The sequence below is a fragment of the Lagenorhynchus albirostris genome, chromosome 3 (genome assembly GCF_949774975.1).
Source record: "Lagenorhynchus albirostris chromosome 3, mLagAlb1.1, whole genome shotgun sequence".
In the NCBI taxonomy this organism is placed as follows: Eukaryota; Metazoa; Chordata; class Mammalia; order Artiodactyla; family Delphinidae; genus Lagenorhynchus; species Lagenorhynchus albirostris.
In genome coordinates, this window is record NC_083097.1 from 163,651,520 (window position 1) to 163,673,536 (window position 22,017).

Below are 22,017 nucleotides of genomic sequence, written 5' to 3' on the forward strand. Positions count from 1 at the left end.
TTAGTTTCAGGTGTACAGCAAAGTGATTCATATATATATATATATATATTCTTTTCCATTACAGTTTATCACAGGATATTAAATATAGTTTCCCTGTGCTATACAGTAGGACCTTGTTGTTAATCTATTTTTTATATAGCAGTGTGTATATGTTAATCGCAAACGCCTAATTTATCCCTACCCCCTCCGTCTCAAACTGATCACTTGAAAATGGCTAATTTCTGTTATGTGAATTTCACCTCGATTTACAAAAAAAAAAAAAGAGGCTTTAAAGGAAAGTTTCAGTTCCAGTAATATCTTCTCTCTCCATTTCCCAATTCACAGCTGAATACATCAATACACTGGCCAATTTCCACCGAGTCTGTCATCCAGTATCATCAAATCACTTTGCTGTACAGCAGAAATGTTTATTTATTTATTTTTAAAAAAGTGGTTTTTGTTGTGTCATGGCTTGCGGGGATCCTCAAAGAGGGATCCAACACCGGCCCCCTGTAGTGGAAGTGTGGAGTCGTAACCACTGGGCCGCCAGGGAAATCCCTGTACAGCAGAAATTAACACAACGTCGTAAATCAACTATACTTAAATTTTAAAAAAAGAGTGAAAAAAAAAGGTTAGGACGCGTGTCACGCCCAAAGGGGACTCACTGCACGTCTCCTGGGACTCATCGGAGCTGTCCTGGCACTCAGCGCTCCCGTCGCAAACCCACTTGTAGGAGATGCATGTCCCATCTCGGCACTGGAACTCATTTCTCCCACATTTGTCTTCCACTGAGAGAGAAAGAAAGGAGAAGGAAGGATCAGGGTCAGGATTAGAAACGACCATGCTCCCTGTGTCTATTTCCTGCCAACTGAAGAACGAACCGGAAATACAACCTTACTATAACAGTCAAGTTCCCAGGAAATGAAACACGTACAACAAATTAAATTTCATGAACTGAAATGTAAGTATTGTGGAGGATGCAAAGAACACATCCAAAAGAGAGATTTGTCCCCAGTATGAGATTTTGGCATCATGGTTGTTGAGTCCAAAGTATGGATCCATTGGTCTATGGGAATAAAATATTAGAAACTGGGTGTACATTAACAAAGAAAAGAAAATTATTTCGCATATTACAAATCTGTATTGGAAACAGTACCAAGGAAAATTGAGGCTGTAAAAGCATTAAGCTGGAGGAAAACTTGAAAAGCTTTCTCCAGTAGGTAGAAAGGAACTATAAAGAGATAAAAATTATGAGAAATTATTAATGTAGAGGTCAGTGAGCAGAGATCCAGCAGAAAAGATAATCATATAACTAAAAGATCAAAAGAAATGGGACAGACACAGTAACAAAAGATCTAATCAAGAGAAAACTTTCCTTAGGAAAACGAAGACTTGGATTTTGAGATAAAAATGAGGACAGCGGCTTCCCTGGCGGTGCAGTGGTTGAGAGTCCGCCTGCCGATGCAGGGGACGCGGGAAGATCCCACATGCCGCGGAGCGGCTGGGCCCGTGAGCCATGGCCGCTGAGCCTGTGCGTCCGGAGCCTGTGCTCCGCAACGGGAGAGGCCACAACAGTGAGAGGCCCGCGTACCGCAAAAAAAAAAAAAAAAAAAATGAGGACAAAGTAAGTGTTTGGGAAGTTTTCTAAAATATATGATTTTTGCACTTTGGAAAAGAGAACAAAATAATATTGACTGCATTTAGTTTTAGATATCATGCTTTGATTTAGAATGCATTGTTATGTGTGAACTACGATCAAAGCAAACTTTTATTGGTTGGTAAAACCTGGTACTAATCCTTTAATCTCTAAATATAAACTTTGATCCCCTTTGTAATCTAAAGTAATGCGGCCAATAAAAATTATGATCTGGTTCATCTCAGGATAAGGAAATAAGACCAAAAAAAAAAAAAAAAAAGAAGCTAGCAGGATTTTCCTGATTAGTCAGATGTTCTGAAGGCAAATAGTATGTAAAATAGAAGTTTTAACTGATGGCTACATTTGTTATATTTTTATTACCTTTGTAAGAAGATTAAGAATGTCTTTTCTTTTATTAATTTATTTTGAACGTTAGCCATAACCAAATAAAGAGTTTAATGGTTTGTGCAAAACTTATTCATGAGCTCATCTTGCACAAAGGCAATTAATGAACGCATTGTCTGGGAGAAAACTCCAGACAAGAACAGAAGACAGTAGATCCTTTAATGATTCTTCTCATGGGAGAAGTCTCTCCTTCCTTCATTCTGGATATGGGTGAGGAAGATTCAAGATCTTACACACTTTAGGGCTTTTTATGTATTTAGATTTTTCTTTTCCTTTGATATTCTCTTTAAACACCCCAAATTTGTTTTTTTTTGTTTTTTTGGGTTTTTTTGCGGTATGCGGGCCTCTCACTGTTGTGGCCTCTCCCGTTGCGGAGCACAGGCTCCAGACACGCAGGCTCAGCGGCCATGGCTCACGGGCCCAGCCGCTCCACGGCATGTGGGATCTTCCCGGACCAGGGCACGAACCCGCGTCCCCTGCATTGGCAGGCGGACTCTCAACCACTGCGCCACCAGGGAAGCCCCCAAAATTTGTTTTTATCCATGGTGGTATTGCCTAGAAAACGTGAATCATCTACACTTAGTCTAGTAAACGGTTACAGGTAAATTAAAATTTTGTTGTCTGGAAAAGAAAAAAAAAAAGAATTTCCATTAATAATTCTTTAGCTCTGAGACTACTGAAGAATGTTTCCAAGTATCTGTTCTCCTCCTCCTTCTCCATATTATTAAGACCTTCAAGTTTTAGCTGGTAACACGACCCAAAAGAGGATCTATAATTTCCCAATTTTCCTTGCAGCTAGGTGTGGCCATGGGTCTGAGTTTAAGCTAATGAGCTGTGAGTGGATGTAAATGTGCAAACTTCCCAACCTTAGATGGCAGCATTGACAAGTTTATTCCTATTTTTTTTAAGTCTTTATGGAATTTGTTACAATAATGCTTCTGTTTTATGTTTTGGTCACGAGGCATGTGGGATCCTAGCTCCGCGACCAGGAATTGAACCCACACCCCCTGCACTGGAAGGCAAAGTCTTAACCACTGGACCACCAGGGAAATCCCAAGGTTATTCCTATTAATGAGCATTTTGCCCCTCCTACCCTCAACATACAAGATAAAAAGAGACCTAATCAGATATGATAGAAGGTCAAGCCAAAAAAAATCAAAATGATCAAGGACACCCTTTGAAATGTGGCCTTCTGTGCCCAATTGCTAATGATTAACCTTGCCCTTAATACTCAGCCATAAAAAAGACTGAAATAATGCCACTTGCAGCAACATGGATGGACCTAGAGGTTATCATACTAAGTGAAGTAAACCAGACAGAGAAAAACAAATATCATACAATATTGCTTATATGTGGAATCTTAAAAAAAACGATACAAACGAACTTATTTACAAAACAGGAATAGACCCATAGACACAGAGAACAGTCTTATGGTTACCAAAGAGGAAAGGGGTGAGGGACAGATAAATTAGGAGGTTGAGATTAACATATACACACTACTATATATAAAATAGATAACCAACAAGGACCTACTGTATAGCACAGGGAACTATACACTTAATATCTTGTAATAACCTATAAGAGAAAAAAAATTGAAAAAGAATCTGAATCACTTTTGCAAAAAAACACTTGCTCTGACTACATCATGATTTCAGATTTTAACTAACTATAGCAGGAAGCCATCACGAATAACAAGATATTTTTAAATGTTGTGTGTCTGATTTTTAATCTCACCTTTTTAACATTTCTGCTTTTCTGTATAGTTATAGTTTGTCATGTACATCATACACTAGTACAGTATATGATAAATAATTATATTAGGGAGGACTTCCTCAAAATTTTTTTAACCAGTGAGGGTATGCGATTAAAAGAGTTGGGAGACCAACTGGTTAAGACTAGGATCAAAGACTTTAGGGCCCAAATGTGATGTGAAATACTGGATTGGATCTTGGAAGAGGAAAGGGCCACTAAAGAAAAAACTGGATGAAACCCAAAGAAAGTCTGGAGTTCATAGTAATATACAAATGTTAATCTCTTAGTTTTGACATGTACTGTAGTATGTAAGACGTTAATATTGGGGGAAAATGTATGAGGGGTATGAGAATTCTCTGTAATATCTTTGCAACTTTTTTTACATTGAATATAATCCCAAAATAAGAAGGTCATTTTTTTCCCAAGTCATTGAGGTGAAAGATGACATACATTAGATGACTGCAGTTCTTTCTTTCTTTCTTCCTTTCTTTCTTTCTTCCTTCCTTCCTACCTTTCTTCATTAAATATTTTTGGCTGTGTTGGGTCTTCATTGCCGTGTGCGGGCTTTCTCTAGTTGCAGCGAGCGGGGGCTGCTCTTCAATGCGGTGCATGGGCTTCTCATTGCGGTGGCTTCTCTTGTTGTGGAGCACAGACTCTAGGCATGCAGGCTCAGTAGTTGTGACCCCCGGGCTTAGTTGCTCCGTGGCATGTGGGATTGTCCCGGGCCAGGGATCGAACCCGTGTCCCCTGCACTGGCAGGAGGATTCTTAACCACAGTGCCACCAGGGAAGTCCCCACTGCAGCTCCTTAAAATGAACAATGAATGTGAATAAAGACTTGGGGAGCATCAGTGGGGAAAAAAGTCTTTAGGGCTGGAAGGCATGTGAAGGCCAGACCTTATGATGATGAAGGAAGAGCTGAGTCTCCAACTCATCCCATTCTTGGCCAAAATGGAAGTGTGGTCTCCATCTAAGTTAAAGTCAAGACATAAGGTGGCAGAGAGGTGAAGGTGGCCCACAGCCGGAAGGGAACAAAAGAACATGCCTGGATACTTCTTTTCCAAGCTCACGGATGTAGGCCGGTGTTCCCTACACACATCCCATTTCCTTTCATACACACCCATCTGCAAGACATCTGTTTTCCCCATAAAATGCCATCCTGAAACCTCTATAAACAAGGAAGAGGGAGGCCCTGAGGTCACCAGATTTCACCAACTGTCCCCACTCCAAATCAGTGTGAATTACAGTCTTATGGAAATGGCATTCTCTGCCTCCGTACTGGATCTGGTAAAAATTTCACAACCTCAGATCCCAAATCCCTGCAGTTCCCTCTGCTGCAAAGCCCCCTCCCAACTCCCACCTGTTTGTTTGGCTAACGGTTCAACTTTGAATACTTATTTATTTATTTTATTATTTATTTATGTATTTTGGCTTTGCCAGGTCTGAGTTGTGGCATGCAGGACCTTTTAGTTGCAGCATGAGGGCTTCTTAGTTGCAGCATGCGGGATCTAGTTCCCTGACCAGGGATTGAACCTGGGCCCCCTTCATTGGGATTGCCGAGTCTTACCCGCTGAACTACCAGGGAAGTCCCTAACAGTTCAACTTTGAAGCTGACCTTCCCCAAAACTGGGTTTGGCACCCCCATGAGCCCCTAAAACACCCATTTCTCACTCCTAACACGGTATCGAAAGCACCTGTTTATTGTGTATCACCCAGGCTAGACTTAAACTCCTTGAGAGTAAGGAATGTCTTTTTCATCGTTTCAGCATGAAACCATCAGAGCCCAAGGCCTGACACAGTCACAGTAAGATTTGTTCAATAGGTATGCCAAAAATCAGGGCCGGGTCCATCACCTTTGCCGGGGAAAGATTTTGGAAAAGTGGAACTCTTCCACATTCCACCTCTTAGGAGGGCAACAGGGCAGAATCTGTCAAAATTTAAAGTGCAAAGTCCCTGGGACCCAGAAGAAATATTAACACAGGTGTATAACAATGTCAAGTTCAAAAGAGGTCCAAAGCTTTCTCTGTTTGTTTATTTTGGCAGTGCCTGGCGGCATGCGTGATCTTACTTCCCCCACCAGGGATCGAACCCATGCCTCCTGCAGTGGAAGCTCAGAGTCCTAACCACTGGACCACCAGGGGAGTCCCTAAAACTTCTCTTATAATAGAGAAAAGGGGGGAACAATTGGTGGTATTATTTATTTATGTATTTAATTTATTTTTGGCTGCATTGGGTCTTCATTGCTGCGTGAGTGCTTTCTCTAGTTGCTGCGAGTGGGGGCTACTCTTTGTTGCGGTGCACGGGCTCTAGGCGCGCAGGCTTCAGTAGTTGTGGCACACAGACTTAGTTGCTCCGTGGCATGTGGGATCTTCCCTGACCAGGGCGCGAACCGGTGTCCCCTGCATTGGCAGGAGGATTCTTAACCACTGCGTCACCAGGGAAGCCCAGTGGTATTTTAAAATATGACCACAAATTCCATGACATTCCCTCCAAAAGGTGAGCCTAATTCCCCACGCCTGGCGTGTACTCAGGACTTGTTTCTAATATAGAGAAAAAGGCAGACGTGATGAGGTGTGCCTTCTGACCCTACATCATGAAGCCACCGCAGCCTCCTCCAGAATCTCTTGGATTGCTTACTCTGGGGGAAGCCCTTTGCACACGCTGAGGTGCTCCATGCAGTGAGTGCCTGAGGCCTTCTGGGAAAAGCCACTGAGGACACCATCTTGGAAGGGAAGCTTCAGCCCCCATAGAGCCCTCCGATGACTGCAGCCCCTGCAAATATATTTTTGCCTGGGGTATCTAGATGGCAACTTCATGTGAGATCCTGAGCCAGAACCATCTGGCTATGCTGCTTCCAAATTCCTGACCCACAGAAACTTGGAGATAATAAATGTGTATTGTTTTCAGCCACTAAGTTTTGGGGTAATTGGATATGCAATAGATAATTAATACATAACCTAACTTAAGAAGGTATGCCTATATTCAAATGGAACTATGTAGCCACACATGCAAAATCGATACCTAATTATAATGCAGATCCTTCAGAGGCACTGAAAAAGGTGATGTCAACCATCCTACGTTGTGACACTGTGGAAAGCTGTCCACAGTATTTTGCTAAATGGGGAAAAAAGCAAGGGGCAGAAGAGTTTGTAATAGTTTTCAGTGTGATCCTACTTTTGGAAGAAACAAAGTCTTATCTGTGCTTCTGCATAGGAAACAGTGGCAAGGGGCCTTCTTTAATTCATTTCAGGTTGTTTGGTTTTCTTCTAAGAATGCTTTACTCTTGAGATTCTTTTTTTTTTTTTTAAACAAAGGAAGAAAATGATGAAGTGAAAGAACTAAGATATCAGTCAGTGCCTATCCCTGGCATTAGCCCCAATTCCTCTGATTCAATAAACCTCCCTTTTTGTCGGCTCTTGGTGCCTTTGGCCATTCCAATGGGGGTTGACCAGGCCAGAGACCTCTGGAGGCCCTTGAACATTTCACTCAGCCTTGAACCCAATCCTGAGCCTGGGTTGAGGGCTCTGGGGGTCAGGGGCTCTGGGACCCAGTTTGAAAACCACCTTCCTGGAGAAATGGGACACCATATGCTGTACTTTATCACTCTCCCCTGGCTTCCTTTGGTAAACAGTTCCACTACCCAGATGAGCGTATTACATTTATACAAGAGGGAGGAAACCTTTTACTGCAGCCACAGAATGCCAGGAAAAGGTAAGATGATGGTGGATGACTTTCCATGGCCTGATTCCAGCTGTCAAGGAATGTTCTGCATTTTTAGGACTTTTGGAGAACCTTGCAAAAAGATCATCTTTCACTGCCCTGGAGTCTACGGAGCACAATGAAACTAACGTTTGGGTTGCTTTTCCTTGTAAAAGTTATTCTTTGAAAAACAGCTACTTACTTATTTATGTGTACATGTGTGTATATGTATGTATTTGAGTTCTCAAATATGCATGCACGGATGGAGAAACTTGATTTGGCATTTCTGGTAAAGGGATCCAAGGGAGAATAATGTATCCCTTCATCCATTTCTACTTTGCTGGTTCACCCAGCACTTTTGTGTAGACTCCCTGAGAGGCAGTGTAGTGAGGTGCTCAGACAGACAGGCTTGGGTGTAAATGGCTTTCTGGGAACTTTCTGGGAGGTGAGAAATTCTCTAGATCCTAATGAGAGGTGGTTACATAGAAGTAAATGTTTATCACAACTCATTGAACTCTTTACTTATCTGTCCATTTTATAGTATGTCAATTATACCTCAATTTCAAAATGGAAACTCTAAGTCTTCAAAGATCATGTCCAAGGTTCCTGCCAGAGGTTAGGAAACCAGTCAGGTGAGATTAGGAGGGCCACAAGGAGGCTACAGGTGATAAAGATAGAAATACAAAGAGTGTTGACAAGCATCAACAGAACTTGGTAACTGAACTACAAGGAGGCCAGGCTGGAGGTGGCCCCAGTGGAGCCCATTCATTAAAGAGAAGTGAATGAGCTGAGCTTTGGAATCTACTGCTATCAGAACACAGACTGATAAACACATTGCCCAGCTACTGAGCCAAACAGGATATCTCCCTCAGAGTTGCCTCTACAATACACCCCACACCCCACTGACTCACAACCGAACTGTGATCATGCCTGAAAAAGGAAATGACTCACTTCTAGATCCTGGCACACAGGGTGAGCAAAAACCAATCGGAATTCCAACACTCTCAGAAAAAAGTAAAAAAGGAAGTTCAGGCAAGGGGCATTCTCAGTGAGGATCCCGGAGGAGGACCTTCTGTCATCCCCTCTCCCAACCAGGCGATTGCAGTTTCGATTGCCACTACTAATCCACTTTGCACAAGGAATCATCTTACACACAAAATGTGCTCCTGGAAAGGTTAGAACTATTAAAACATCTTAAGGCCCTTTAAAGAACAATAACCCCGTTCCCTGGATAACAAGCCTTCCCCTGGCAACAGTTAATCAAATATTTGCTTGTCATAGACGGCTGAAGACCCCACCAACAGGAAGACCCCAATACTACCTATTTCTATCTGAACAGCTGGCCAACAGCTCCAGACAGTGTTTAAATGAAAAGTGAATTGATTTCACCATTACAGGGAACGGTCAGCTGGGAAATAAATCCCATAGCCTTGCTCATGGGGATGGGAATGAGGAACAGTGAGCACCAAGGGACAGCACATCAGATGGGTGTCTCCACAGCAGGCAACACAGTCCTGAACAATGGGTCAGAACTAGGCCTGTTTCAAATGCCACAGCCCAAAGAAATCACACCTCTTTCTTGTTTTCTCCCTGTTCCAGAAGCAGATTTGGGTTTTCTATGTCAGTTTCATTTGAATTTCAGCAAAAGCAAACCAGAGCTCCCAATCCCTTATCTCCTCATGCTGGAGATGCCTAAAATTACATAAGCACTGCACCCTCCCTTAGGAAAAAAAACAAAAACAAAAAAACTAAACTCTAGCCCTTAGACCTCTCCTGTCACGAATGACAAGTCAGGAACAACATAATTGAAACACAAAAGGGGAATACACATTTCTGCTTTTTCTCCAGCACACAAATGAGGTGGTAAACGCTTTCGATGTTTTCCTTCCTGTTACTGAAGACAGTGGTTGTGCAGGGAAATTAAAATAATACATGGAAAAAAAATAAATAATAATACATGGAATCATTTTCTTGAGAAAGAAATGGCGGGAGCTAACAGACTCAGCGGAAAACAAACGAGACATCCTTTTACCAGTGCTCTTTTCCACACGAGGTGTCGCCAAGGTATTTTCCCCAAGGGTGATCTCGATGGTAGATTTTGTTGCCTTTGGGGAGGGGTAGCCTGTTTCTATCACTGTTCACAGCTGGCTACTTCCACAGTGTCTTAGCAACACATGGTCTCTTTCCTGACAGCGGGGCAGAGTATGGATGCTGTTAATGTACTTAAAGTGGAACATGAAAGGCCATCCAAGCTCTGAGCAAAAAAGGCATCTAGAATTGGGTCTTATCAGGGGAGGAACCCTACAGATAAGAGCAGGAATACTGTGGAAAGACAGAATGAGGCACATATTTCTCTTAAAGATTTGCAGTCTCAAAAACACTCTCCCTATCTTTTGCCAGTGTTGCCCGGGAAGAAAAGTATGCTTGGCAATGATCAATGAATAACCCTGGAGCCTGCTGCCAAAGCAGACACAACTCTTAGCGGGACCACTCTACTTTCTGAGTTTGGATGTGTCCTTGGCATATTTGAGGCTCCACACACAGCTGTTAACTGATTTTGATCTGGCTAAGGCATGCAGTTAAGATCCCAATTACTTCCATTCCCAAAGGAAACAGACAAGAAATTCCCTCCCCCTCGGGGCAAACTGGAGTAGTCAGGGCTGCTACAAATGTACATGGTTGTGTTAACACCAGAGAAGATACTTAGTAGCTGCCAGCTCTTGGGAGCCTGGGAAACACACCAGACAATCAGCCTCCTTGAGACCCAAAATACACCAGATCCTTCGCCACCCAGTGAAAGAGGAAACTGAAGCACGCAACACATCTTGCTCAAGACTTCACTGCCATCGTTTCCTCTTAGGAAAGGAGTGGATCGCGTGTGAAATACAGGCTAATCAAGCGTCTCTTGACCATGCCACGCTCCCTTTGCTTCACACAACTGAATGGCCGAATTATTACAGTAATCCTCTGCCATGTGCAACCTCCCTTCCTCTCCTCCCAGAGGAAACTGATGGGTCACAGGTACTGATTCCAAGAGTTCAAAGCCACCTCCCTGCCAATAAAAAGGAAAAGCTTCCTGCATCCTGTTAATCAGACAATCCCAATCCTTTTCTAGGCCCAGCTGGTCGTAAGTAGGAAAAGGACCATTTCTCTATTTTCCAGAGCGAGGTCAAATGCCTCTGGGAGCCAGCAGACAACTCAGGATGGTGCCTCAACTAGCCTCTTAACCAAATCTAAATTTCAAACCCTCTAAAACGAAATGTTGTCATGTGGGCAGCACAGCTGAACCCATTCAGCGCCTCTGAACAAACAAGGCAACCCGAGGGCCATGAGGGTGGCCTGGGGGGCACGTCTGCGAACATGTCCCGGGCGGGGTGGGTGAGGGCGGCCCCCGAGGACAAAGCGGGGACGAAGGCCTCGCCACAGATAGAGGGGAAAACTGAGGCCTTCGCCGAGGGGGCCGAGGCGCTCCGCGGGCGCCTCGGCCACGCTAGCAGAGCTTCTCCAGGGGCCCGGGACGTGACGCCTCCTTTGTGACAGAAGCTGGGACCAACCTGAGGAATCTCCTTGGACGTCCTCACCGAGAACGAGGTGCGCCGCTAGTCTTGAGCCAGCCCCGCCCGGCGCCGCGCGCGCCTCCGCCGCCACCGCTTCCCATTGGCCAAGGGGAGTGGCTCGAGGCTCGCCTGTTCCAATGGCGCCCTATGGGAGCTCGGGGGCGGGGCTGAAGGCGGTGGCCTTGGGAGGAAGTGTGGTGCGGGGTCCGCGCTGGACGCGTTCCTCTCAGTTCCGGGAGCCAACAGCGCCCTTGAGCCGCACAAAGCCAACTTGCCCGCCGCCGTAACCTCTGAGGGTGAACCGGCGCAGGGGCGCACCCGCAGACTACCCTGAGCGTGCAGCCAGGGACCAGGCTGAGCAGCCGGGTTTCGGGTCACTCTCACCCCTAGAATAACTCTGGGAGGGGGTCCCTCCCCCCATTGGTGGAGACCCGCGTACCCGGCTCTAAGACAAGAGGGTCTGCAGTCGGGTGGAGACTTGTGGGGAAAGCCGCATCCCGCATTCCCCTGACTCCCCAGACACCTCAGACCCTCCCAACCCTCGCGCTCCCCTTAGTGCTCCCTGCAGCCATTTGGGAAGGATTTCGTGCCATTTGCCCACAAGTCTTCCAAGGGTGGAATGATTTTTCGTTCTCTTCCCCTGCAAAAAAAGATTACCAAGAGCCTCTCCTAGTTCGCAGGCTCACCCCCACCCCGCGCGGGCTTCTGGAGCCAGCCTTACCTGCACCCGCAGTCGCAGCGATGAGCAGGGCGACGGCCCAGCGCAGCCCGCAGCCCGCAAGCCTCATGTTCCCAGCCTCTGCCTGTCACGCCCCGGGCCGGGCTGCTGTCCGCTGTGTCCGCTCTGGAAACCCGGGCTTCGCGCGGCCCTGACGCGACTGCACGCGGGGCCCCAGTCATTTGCAGCATTTCAATGTGAGGTTTCCCGTAGAGGGAGGAGTTTGCAGTGGGGTGATTTTCAAACATCTTCACCTCACTGCGAGAGGAGGAGTTTCGAGAGGAGGAGTTTGGAACGGCCGATGTGACATGGGCTCCTTAACCCGTGAAGCCCTGACTCGGATTCCAGTCCTTTCCAAAGCCGCTTCGGGATAGGCTGCCGGATGTGTCCCATTTGGGTAGCCCCTGAAGAGAGGAGCCGCCGCCACGCCCACCCCCAAATGGAAATGCGCATCTCCTGAAGGATCTCCCTTACATTTCACTCCACTTTTAATTGTTACGTTCTCTTTGGTGCCCAAAGGAGATTAGCAACCACCTGTCCTTCCAAATCGTCTAATTGGCCAATTGACATCTCCCCTCTGACTCAAAAGGAAAAAAACTAGAGATGCTGGAAACTACACCCCCCTACCTCTGTCTCTCCTTGCCTTTTCCTTTGTAGGAATTGTTTATAGATTTTAACTGTTTCGTCATATATAGTCTTAGAGGGTTCTTCCAAATCACCCCATAAACAGTTATTAATGAGGCATTTAAATAAAATCGTCACGAAAGTACAGCCAAAGACTGATTTTGTTTTGTGGAATCCAGCACTTGGATGAATTATGAGCAAAAACATCTCTAAAATCAATTGACCCAATACCTGGGGTCTGGACATAAATATTGATTTATCCTTTAAGGAGAAGGAGTTGAATCAACAGAGAGGCCCAAAGCCTTTCCCCAAAGCAAAATAAAAACAAAATAGAGCTTTCAGAACTGAACCCGATTGCCTAAACCACAGAGGGCTGATGGAGAACAGCTTTCAAGAATCAGGGTGTCTCTTTGGAGATTCATGAACTTCCCAGAGGCCCCTGGCCAGAAAGCCTCCCGTAAGGGGTTTGGTAGTTTTGGAGGGTTCCCTCAGGAATGAGCAGAGTTCTCTGAGGTTTTACAAACTGAGCTTGGCAAGGCATACTTACCTCTCAGCAGGCTTACAGGAAACCCAGGAAAGAAGGCAGAAAAGAGGCAGAGAGGAAACAGAAAGAAAAACAGTGATTTAATCCAGGGGAAGAAACTTATAGACAGTGTTTGGCAGTAAAGAGCCCCAGCTTCTGAATCAGACAGACCTTGGGTGAGTCACTCAGTTTTGTTTTGTTTTTTAATGCTTATTTATTTATTTAGTCTGTGAAGGGTCTTAGTTGTGTCATGCTGGATCTTCACTGGGGCATGTGGAGATCTTTAGCTGTGGCATGCATGCAGAATCTAGTTTCCTGACCAGGGATCAAACCTGGGCCCCCTGCATTGGGAGCGCGGAGTCTTACCCACTGGACCACCAAGGAAGTCCCGAGTCATTTAGCTTTGCCAATTAAAAAATGGGAGATAGGGACTTCCCTGGTGGCTCAGTGGTTGAGTCCACCTGCCAATGAGGGGACATGGGTTTGATCCCTAGTCAGGGAAGATCCCACATGCTGCAGAGCAGTTAAGCACTGCTGAGCCTGCATGCCACAACTACTGAAGCCTGCGCGCCTAGAGCCCGCTCTCCGAAACAAGAGAAGCCACCGCAGTGAGAAGCCCGCGCACCGCAACGAAGAGTAGGCCCCGCTCGCCGCAACTAGAGAAAGCCCGCACAGCAAGAAGACCCAAAGCAGGCAAAAATAAATAAATTTTTAAAAAAATAAATAAAAATTAAAAATGGGAGATAAAATAAATATGGGAGAGAAAGTAATGCCACTTCCCTTACTTGGCAGGTTCAGTATCAGGGTCAAAATGAGATCCTGAGCAAACACCTGGAGAAATTTACAAGGGCAGGTAAGTTCTGGGAGTTGCAACATTTATGAACGTGTCACCATCCAATTCCAATTCCTTACACCATATGCTCCTTATTTATTTATTTATTTATCTTTTAAAGTCAGGAGCCCTAGGTGTGATTTCCCTTCAGAAAAATTGCAAGATCTCACTGGCTCAGTTTCTGTCGTGAGCCCGTGCTCACAGAAAGAGAAAGCCCGCGCGAAGTAATGAAGACCCAACACAGCCATAAATAAATAAATAAATATATTTTTTTAAATGTCTAAATAAATACATAAATAAACGTGATTGGAGCCATGCTTGCTTGGCACATAATAGACACAGTGTATGGGTTCCCTGTTTTGTTTGGCTGTCTTTGCAACTACATCTCTTTTTTTTTTCCCCCTCTCTCTTTTCTTTAGGGAACACTTTTGTTGACTTGAAAAGAAATGCACAACGTGAGAGCTGCAAGTTAAGTTTTATTTGGGGCAAAATGAGGACTGCAGCCCGGGAGACAGCGTTTCAGATAGCTCTGAGAAACTGCTCCGAGGAGGTGAGGGGGGACCAGGTTATATAGAAGTTTTGTAACAAAGGGCAGGTAGTCTGAACATAAAAAGATTATTGTTAATTAAAGAAAACCAGATATCTCAAGTTAAGGAATTTAGCTAGCGCTTTTCTCTGTATGGGAAGATGTAAAAGTCTGGGCTCACTGGACTCATTCCTTTGATATGCACCTCAGCTATCTGGGGCCAGTATCCTGTATTTTCACATCCTGAATTTCCTTAGGGCTCACCATCTCCCGAGTGGTTGCAGTCTGTTGGCTGCTAATTGGCAGGTATTCTTTTCAGCCCTGAGTTTCCTCAGGGCTCACCGGGTCACATTGGAGGGCTGCAATCACTGATGACTGTGGCACCCTTTGTCTATTGATATGACAGGAAATATTCCGTTTACAAATATTCCATTCCATTTATAAATATTCCATTTATCACTTTCTTTCTCATAGGAACTTGAAAACAATCCTTCCATGGAATCCACTTCATCTGAAAATTCCTAGACTTGCAAAGTCATTCAAATCCAGGGCAGGCATTTTCCTCATTCTAATTAACGGACAGCCTTCTTTGTCTTATTTTACACCTCTCGAATTCACCAGGAGACTCAGACCAGAATAGGTCTCTGAACAAAGGGGTCTGCTTTTGACCAAGGTGAGCCTTTGTAGCTGTCGTCTGGCCTTTGACCCAGCAGTCAGCAGACAGAGGGTGAGTAACTGCAGGTGCCTTGGTACCTTCCAGTAGGTACAATTAGAGACTTGCCTTGACTCGGTAGCCATCAATTATCTCCACAAAAACGCCTATAAGCCATGTGAGGGCAGAGACAATGGTTTATATATCCAGCGCCCTGTGGTAGTAAGGGTTAAATAAATAAATGAAAATTAGAGGTGTTTTTTTTTTTGCCACACTACGTGGCTTGTGGGATCTTAGTTCCCTGACCAGGGATCGAACCTGCCACTCCCGCAGTGGAAGCGCAGAGTCTTAACCACTGGACTGCCAGGGAAGCCCAAGAGATATTATTGCCGGCGTGGCTGCAATAACATTAGAGATGCCCTGCTTCTGAATTCCACTATTCTTGGGATTTTGATAATTCAGAACTCAAATTTGTTCTGGGCTGCCGGTCCTTCCTTTCAAGCAGAACACCAGACTTGAAGGCAAACCTGTATTGAGAACATGGAGAAAGCCCCAAGTCTGTAGTCGGGGAGATTCAAAATTGAGGAAGACCCCACCTCATCCTCATGGACTCCGGGAGAGAGAACACGGCAGGATGTGTATATAAACATGGGCCCATGCAGTGCCAGATGGAGAGTGCAGAGGCTACTTCTGGTATGAGATGTGGAAGGCTACTAGAGAAAAAGTATATTTTCATTTAGCTTGAATTGGTGAAACATTTCTCTGGTTAGGAAAATGTAAAAAGACTTTTTCCTAAGATCAGGAACAAGAAAATGATGCTTGCTTTCAACCCTTTTATTCAACATAGTATTGGAAGTTCTAGCTAGTGTAATTAGGCAATTAAAAGAAAATAAAAGGCGTCCAAATAAGAAAGGAAGAAGTAGGGCTTCCCTGGTGGCCCAGTGGTTGAGAATCTGCCTGCTAATGCAGGGGACATGGGTTCGAGCCCTGGTCTGGGAGGATCCCACATGCCGCGGAGCAACTAGGCCCATGAGCCACAACTACTGAGCCTGCGCGTCTGGAGCCTGTTCTCCGCAACGAGAGGCCGCCATAGTGAGAGGCCCGCGCACCGTGATGAAGAGTGGCCCTCACTTGCCACAACTAGAGAAAGCCCTTGCACAGAAATGAAGACCCAACACAGAAAATTAATTAATTAATTAATTCATAAACTCCTACCCCCAACATCTAAAAAAAAGGAAAGGAAGAAGAAGAGAAAAAGTAAAAGTTTTATTTTTTATAAATTTATTTATTTTATTTATTTATTTTTGGCCGCGTTGGGTCTTCGTTGCTGCGTGCGGGCTTCTCATCGTGGTGGCTTCTCTTGTTGTGGAGCACGGGCTCTAGGTGCACAGGCTTCAGCAGTTGTGGCTCACAGGCTCTAGAGTGCAGGCTCAGTAGTTGTGGCGCACAGGCTTAGTTGCTCTGCAGCGTGTGGGGTCTTCCCGGACCAGGGCTCGAACCCGTGTCCCCTGCATTGGCAGGCAGATTCTTAACCACTGCGCCACCAGGGAAGCCCTGGCCAAATTATTTTTGACAAGGGTGCCAAGACCGTTCAGTGGAGAAAGGACAGTCTTTTCAACAAACGGTATTGGAAAAACTGTATAACCACATGCAAAATAATGATGCTTACTATTTTGCATACTAACTTTCACCATATACAAAAATTAACTCAAACTGGATCAAAGACTTAAAAGTAAGAGCTAAAATTATAAAACTTTTAGAAGAAAACATTGGGGTAAAACTTCATGACATTGAATTTGCCAGTGAGTTCTTGGCTGTGACAATAAAAGCATACAGAATTAAAGGAAAAAACAAATAAGGTGGACTTCATCAAAATTAAAAACTAAAGTGCATCAAAGGACACTATCAACAAAGTGAAAAGGCAACCCATGGAATGGGAGGAAATATTTGCACATCCTATATCTGGTGAGATTAATATTCAGAATATATAAAGAACCCCTACACCTCAACAACAGCAAAACCAACAGCCCAATTAAAAAACAAGCAAAGGACTTAAGTACACCTTTCCAAAGAAGATATAACAATGGCCAATAAGGGCCTGAAAAGACGTTCAACATCACTAATTATTAGAGAAATGCAAATCAAAATGACAATGAGGGCTTCTTTTAGAGGGCGCCTACATGCTTCCTCCTACAGATTGTCAACGAAAGGTGAGAAGGGGCAGGAAAATGACATTTGAGACGAGGCTCAGGGGAAGGAGATTTGCCAAGGGAGGCATTTTGGGAAGAGGGACCTGCATGTGCAAACACCTGTAAGTGTGTGGTGTGAAATTTCAGTGTGGCTGAGGTTTAGGAAGACATGCCTGGAGAGTTGCCAGCCTCAGATGATCAGGGCCCCATGTGCGCTCAAGGATTTGGAAGAGTTTAGAAGTCTCTGGCCATGTGGAAGAAAAGACTGGTGGGGAGTGAGGGTGGGAGCTGGGGAACCAGGGAGTTGCAGACCACACTGGTCCAGACCAGCGATGGCAGTGGTGGTGGACCAGGTAGGGGCCAAGGATGGAGAAGAGGTGGGTGGATTGAAGATACTTTGAAAGGAGAATGGTTGAGCTGGGGGACGGACTGGATGTAGGAGGCTGAGGGAAAGGGATGAGAGCTGAGTTAGATTTCTTGGGGCCACTAGAGCCACCTAAGAGGTGGGGACACAGAAGCGGAATCAGGTGTGGGAGGAACACGATGAGTTGGGCTTTGGGCACCTTGTCAGTATGAATGCTCTGGAAGATACAAATGGCCTCATTGAAGCAGAAATCTCTGAGACCATGACATAAACTAGAAACCAACTATTCTGTTGAATTAAACATTGGTGAGGAATCAAGAAATGGGTCGTAAAATGGACATGTGTCCAGAACCTCACTAGCTTGGAGAAGCTCCCAACTCCATCCTCTTGTCCCCTGCTTCCAGGGGTAACAGCTGTTCAGGATATAGTGTGTTTGGGGGTATATCCTGACAGGACTTTCTCTGAATGTTTATGTGGCAGAGACATGGTCCAAAGCAAATATCTGAGACCCTGTGTGTGCTAAAAGAAAGGCATCTTGGGACTTCCCTGGTGGCGCAGTGGTTAAGAATCCACCTGCCAATGCAGGGGACACAGGTTCAAGCCCTGGTCCGGGAAGATCCCACATGCCCTGGAGCAACTAAACCCATGCACCACAACTACTGAGCCTACTCTCTAGAGCCCGTGAGCCACAACTACTGAGCCCGCGTGCCTAGAGCCCATGCTCAGCAACAAGAGAAGCCACCACAATGAAGCCACCGCACACCACAATAAAGAGTAGCCCCCGCTCGGCACAACTAGAGAAAGCTCACGTGCAGCAACAAAGACCCAACGCAGCCAAAAATAATAAATAAATTAATTAATTTTAAAAAAGGCATCTTGCTGGACATTTGTGTAGCTTGCTTTCCTAGCCTTAACATTGCTCTAAAGATCTTTCCATGTTAGCTTAATTAGACCCATGTCATTTGAAACATTGTTTTAGGATGTTCCAGTTGCTATCACTGTGTAAGAAATCACCCCACAGCTTAGTGGCTTAAAACAACAGTTTGTTCTCTCTCTTTCTTTGTGTCGGGAAGGTGGGAAGGGCTCATCTGGGCAGGTGCACACAGGTGGGGTTTGGCCAGCCGTCTCTTTCTCCTCCTGTGGTCTTGGTGGTCTCTCGGCATGGGCTTCTTCGGGCTTCCTCACCACATGGTGGCTTCTAGGCATTTGGGCTGTTCCATGAGAGCTGATGGCTTTAACAGGGAGTGTTCCAACAAACTGAGGTGCTTTGTATGACCCACTCTTAGTGGTCACATTGTCACTTCTATTGCACTCTACTGCTTACCAAGAGTCCCAAGCCAAAGTCAAGGGAAGGAGAATTAGATTCCAGGTCTTGACGGGGGAGTTGCAAGGTTCTAGAAGTGCATATGGGGTGGGAGATATTGTTGTGGCCATCTGTCACATGTGATGGTCCATACTCTTCTGACTGCCCCCCTCCCAGTCCTAGCTGTGTCAGGGCACCCCAGGGGCTCCCATCATGCCCTGACCATCTGGTATTCCAGCCAAAGGGACCTGCTCACCCAAGTCTTGCTGGGGCCTTCCCTGACTCCCTGAGGACACAGACCTGGCTACATTACTCAACGCAGCACCCTTTCCAGGGGCCATTTCACCCTCCCAGACCCAGGGCCTTTCCTCCAGATTTGGAGCAGGTCCCAGCCCCCGAGGACTCACTCCTGTGCCCCACAAACCTGGGCCCAAATCTGTGTGGCCTTGGGCAAGTGTCTCAACCTCTCTGAACTTCACTTGTGTCATCTGTGAAATGGGAGTGAAGTCCACACCCCTCAGGGTTGCTGGGATTAATGGGGGAGGAAGGCACTGGCCAGCTGGGCCGAGATAGAGGGGAAAGGACTGTCCAGATAGATGGGTGCTGAGAGCAAAGGCCAGTGGGGGGTGGTGGGTAGGCAGTTAGCAGCTGTCACCAGGAGCGACAGGAGTTCAGGCTGGTAGAGGTCGGTGGTTCCTGGCCAGTGTCCACATGAGGGCCAGGCTGGTTCCAGGACCTCAGGCCAAGGTCAACGTGGGAGAGCCAGGCCAGGGGGATGACCTCTCACCCCCAGCACAGCCCACGTGTTCCTGGGTCACCATCACACTTGGCTTTGCCTGTGTGGGTGTTCAGCCCAACTAGCTCCTCTTGTTGATGCCCTTCATTTGTTTTCTTCAATTATTTCTCTTTTCATTGTCACCGTAGAAAAAACAGAAATGCCCAAAGAAATAAGAAACCTCCGTGAGCATCGTTTGGCTTCTCATCTCCTAGTGGGCTCAGAGAGGTGCAGAGAACTGCCCAAAGTCACATAGCCTGGACGTGGCAGGCTATGGATTCAAACCCACGACCACCCAATGTGGGAGGAAGGCAAGTGGGGCTTGACAACCACTGGTTCTAGGACTGGCTGTGCAGGCTTGGGCAAATGTTTCCCTTCCCTGTGCCTCAGTTTTCTCATCTGAAAACTGGGGCTAACCACCTCAAAGTATGCAGTGAGCGAGTGGTGTGCCCACAACTTTAGCTGGGCACATAGGCACCAGAAGATAGGCTGCATTTCTCAGCTTCCTGTGCAGCTAGGTGTGGCCACTTGACTATGTTGTAGCCAACGAGCACTTAAGAGAGAGTGAAGTGTCAGTTTCCAGAGAGGATCTCCCTCCCCTTGCCTCCTTGTTGATGGCTGGAATGTGGAATGGATAGATGGAGCACCAGCACCCATCTTGGGCCATGAGGTGATGCTGGACATAGGGGTGGCAAGTACTAAAGCAACAAGACAGAGAAGGAGCTGTTCTCCAACACTGAGGCACCAACTCCAGACTTTGACATGAGAGCGGTATGAACTCATGGCAAATATTATTTTGGATTTTGCTGCCATCTATTCACCAACAAACTATGTCAGACAAACACTTTTCTCCTACTCAAATTTCACATATACTTTTTGCCCCCTCAAGGGACACATTTTTAAATTGGCCTCAGTCTAAATACCGTGAAATCAAGGTGAGCTGCTTTTCTGTAAACATTAAAATAAATTCAAATTTGTTAAAATGAAGTCAAAGCCATTCACACACAAAAATGTGGACTTTCAAAATGACATGAGTATCTTGGCAAATCCACTCCATAAAAGCAACCTTAAAACTAGACAGAGTTGTCAAAAACAACCATTTCAGGATTCTGGAGATTAATCAAAGGCATTTGACAAATTAAGAAGAATTTACTCAAAAATAATTACTGAATGGCAAGGTACGAGCAGTGGGAGGTAATGGTTTTTTTTGGCCTCCCAGCTCCTATTGGACTGGACAAGCCATGAATATCACTGCTGGAGGGGGCTGACTAGGAGCCAAGTAACACCTCAGGCCACTGGGCAAATTGGAAACAGCAGGGATCTCAGGGTGGAATGAATGGGGAAGGCCAAGGCCTCCTAACTAGCTGAGGTTGAGATGCTGGCTGCAGATGGGTAACGTGCACACCAGGCTGCACAAGAGACGGAGGGAGCCCCGTCAACCCAGCTGCTCAGCAGGAGGCCGTGTGCACATGCTGAGAAGATGCAAGAGGGACGGCAGGAAGCAAAGGCAGGTCTGGCTTGCAAACTGCCCGAGCACGGGCCCCTGGCACAGGGCCTCACTGACTCAGGGGTTTGAGCACAACCTCTGTGCCATCACTGGCTGACCCGAAGCTAGGCCGACCCAGGGGTGACTCCAACAGGGAGTCAGCTTAAAGATAATGAAAAACAATAACTTTCAAACATGGAGCAGAGACATAAACAGCTGCACACAGTGGGGGAGAGAGACCCTACAGAGTCAGCTCAGCAATAACTAAAACAAAACAAAACAAAAATGCCACCAGGGGCTTCCCTGGTGGCGCAGTGGTTGAGTCCGCCTGCCGATGCAGGGGATAGGGCTTCGTGCCCCGGTCTGGGAAGATCCCACATGCCGCGGAGCGGCTGGGCCTGTGAGCCATGGCCGCTGAGCCTGCGCGTCCGGAGCCTGTGCTCCGCAACGGGAGAGGCCGCAACAGCGAGAGGCCCGCATACCGCAAAAAAAAAAAAAAAAAAGAAAAAGAAAAAAAAATGTTCAAAGAATTAAAGTGAACAGTGTTTGAAGAATTAAAGGCAAATATGATGACAATGACTCGCAAATACAAGATCTTAATGAAGAGACAAAAACTACAGAACCCAAAGTAAGTTCTGGACTTGGGAGCTCTCCTTGATCACCTGGGCTCCCACAATGCCCTGGGATTCCCGTGTCATGGCTCTGACTGCTGTGTGGCACCTGCCGTTTTTTTCCAAAATATATTTATTTATGGCTGCTTTGGGTCTTTGTTGCTGCACGCGGGCTTTCTCTAGTTGCGGCGAGCGGGGGCTACTCTTCGTTGTGGTGCACGGGCTTCTCATTGTGGTGGCTTCTCTTGTTGCGGAGCACGGGCTCTAGGCGTGTGGGCTTCAGTAGTTGCAGCACGTGGGCTCAGTAGTTGTGGCTTGCAGGCTCTAGAGCACAGGCTCAGTAGCTGTGGTGCATGGGCTTAGCTGCTCCACGGCATGTGGGATCTT

General features: G+C 46.1%; 1 protein-coding gene across 4 annotated transcripts in view; it reads right to left on the reverse strand.

The window, feature by feature from the left end:
* The window catches only part of LDLR (low density lipoprotein receptor), a 36,013-nt gene extending 24,052 nt beyond the window's left edge, over positions 1 to 11,961 (reverse strand). For all 4 annotated transcript variants that reach the window (XM_060145126.1, XM_060145124.1, XM_060145123.1 and 1 more), the window contains exons 1-2: positions 11,749 to 11,961; positions 645 to 767 (exon numbers count right to left, since the gene is read on the reverse strand). In XM_060145126.1, the coding sequence (XP_060001109.1) occupies positions 645 to 767; positions 11,749 to 11,815 (190 nt within the window). In that variant the 5' untranslated portion in view covers positions 11,816 to 11,961. The remainder of the gene's footprint in view (positions 1 to 644; positions 768 to 11,748) is intronic.
* Positions 11,962 to 22,017: the final 10,056 nt, after the last annotated feature.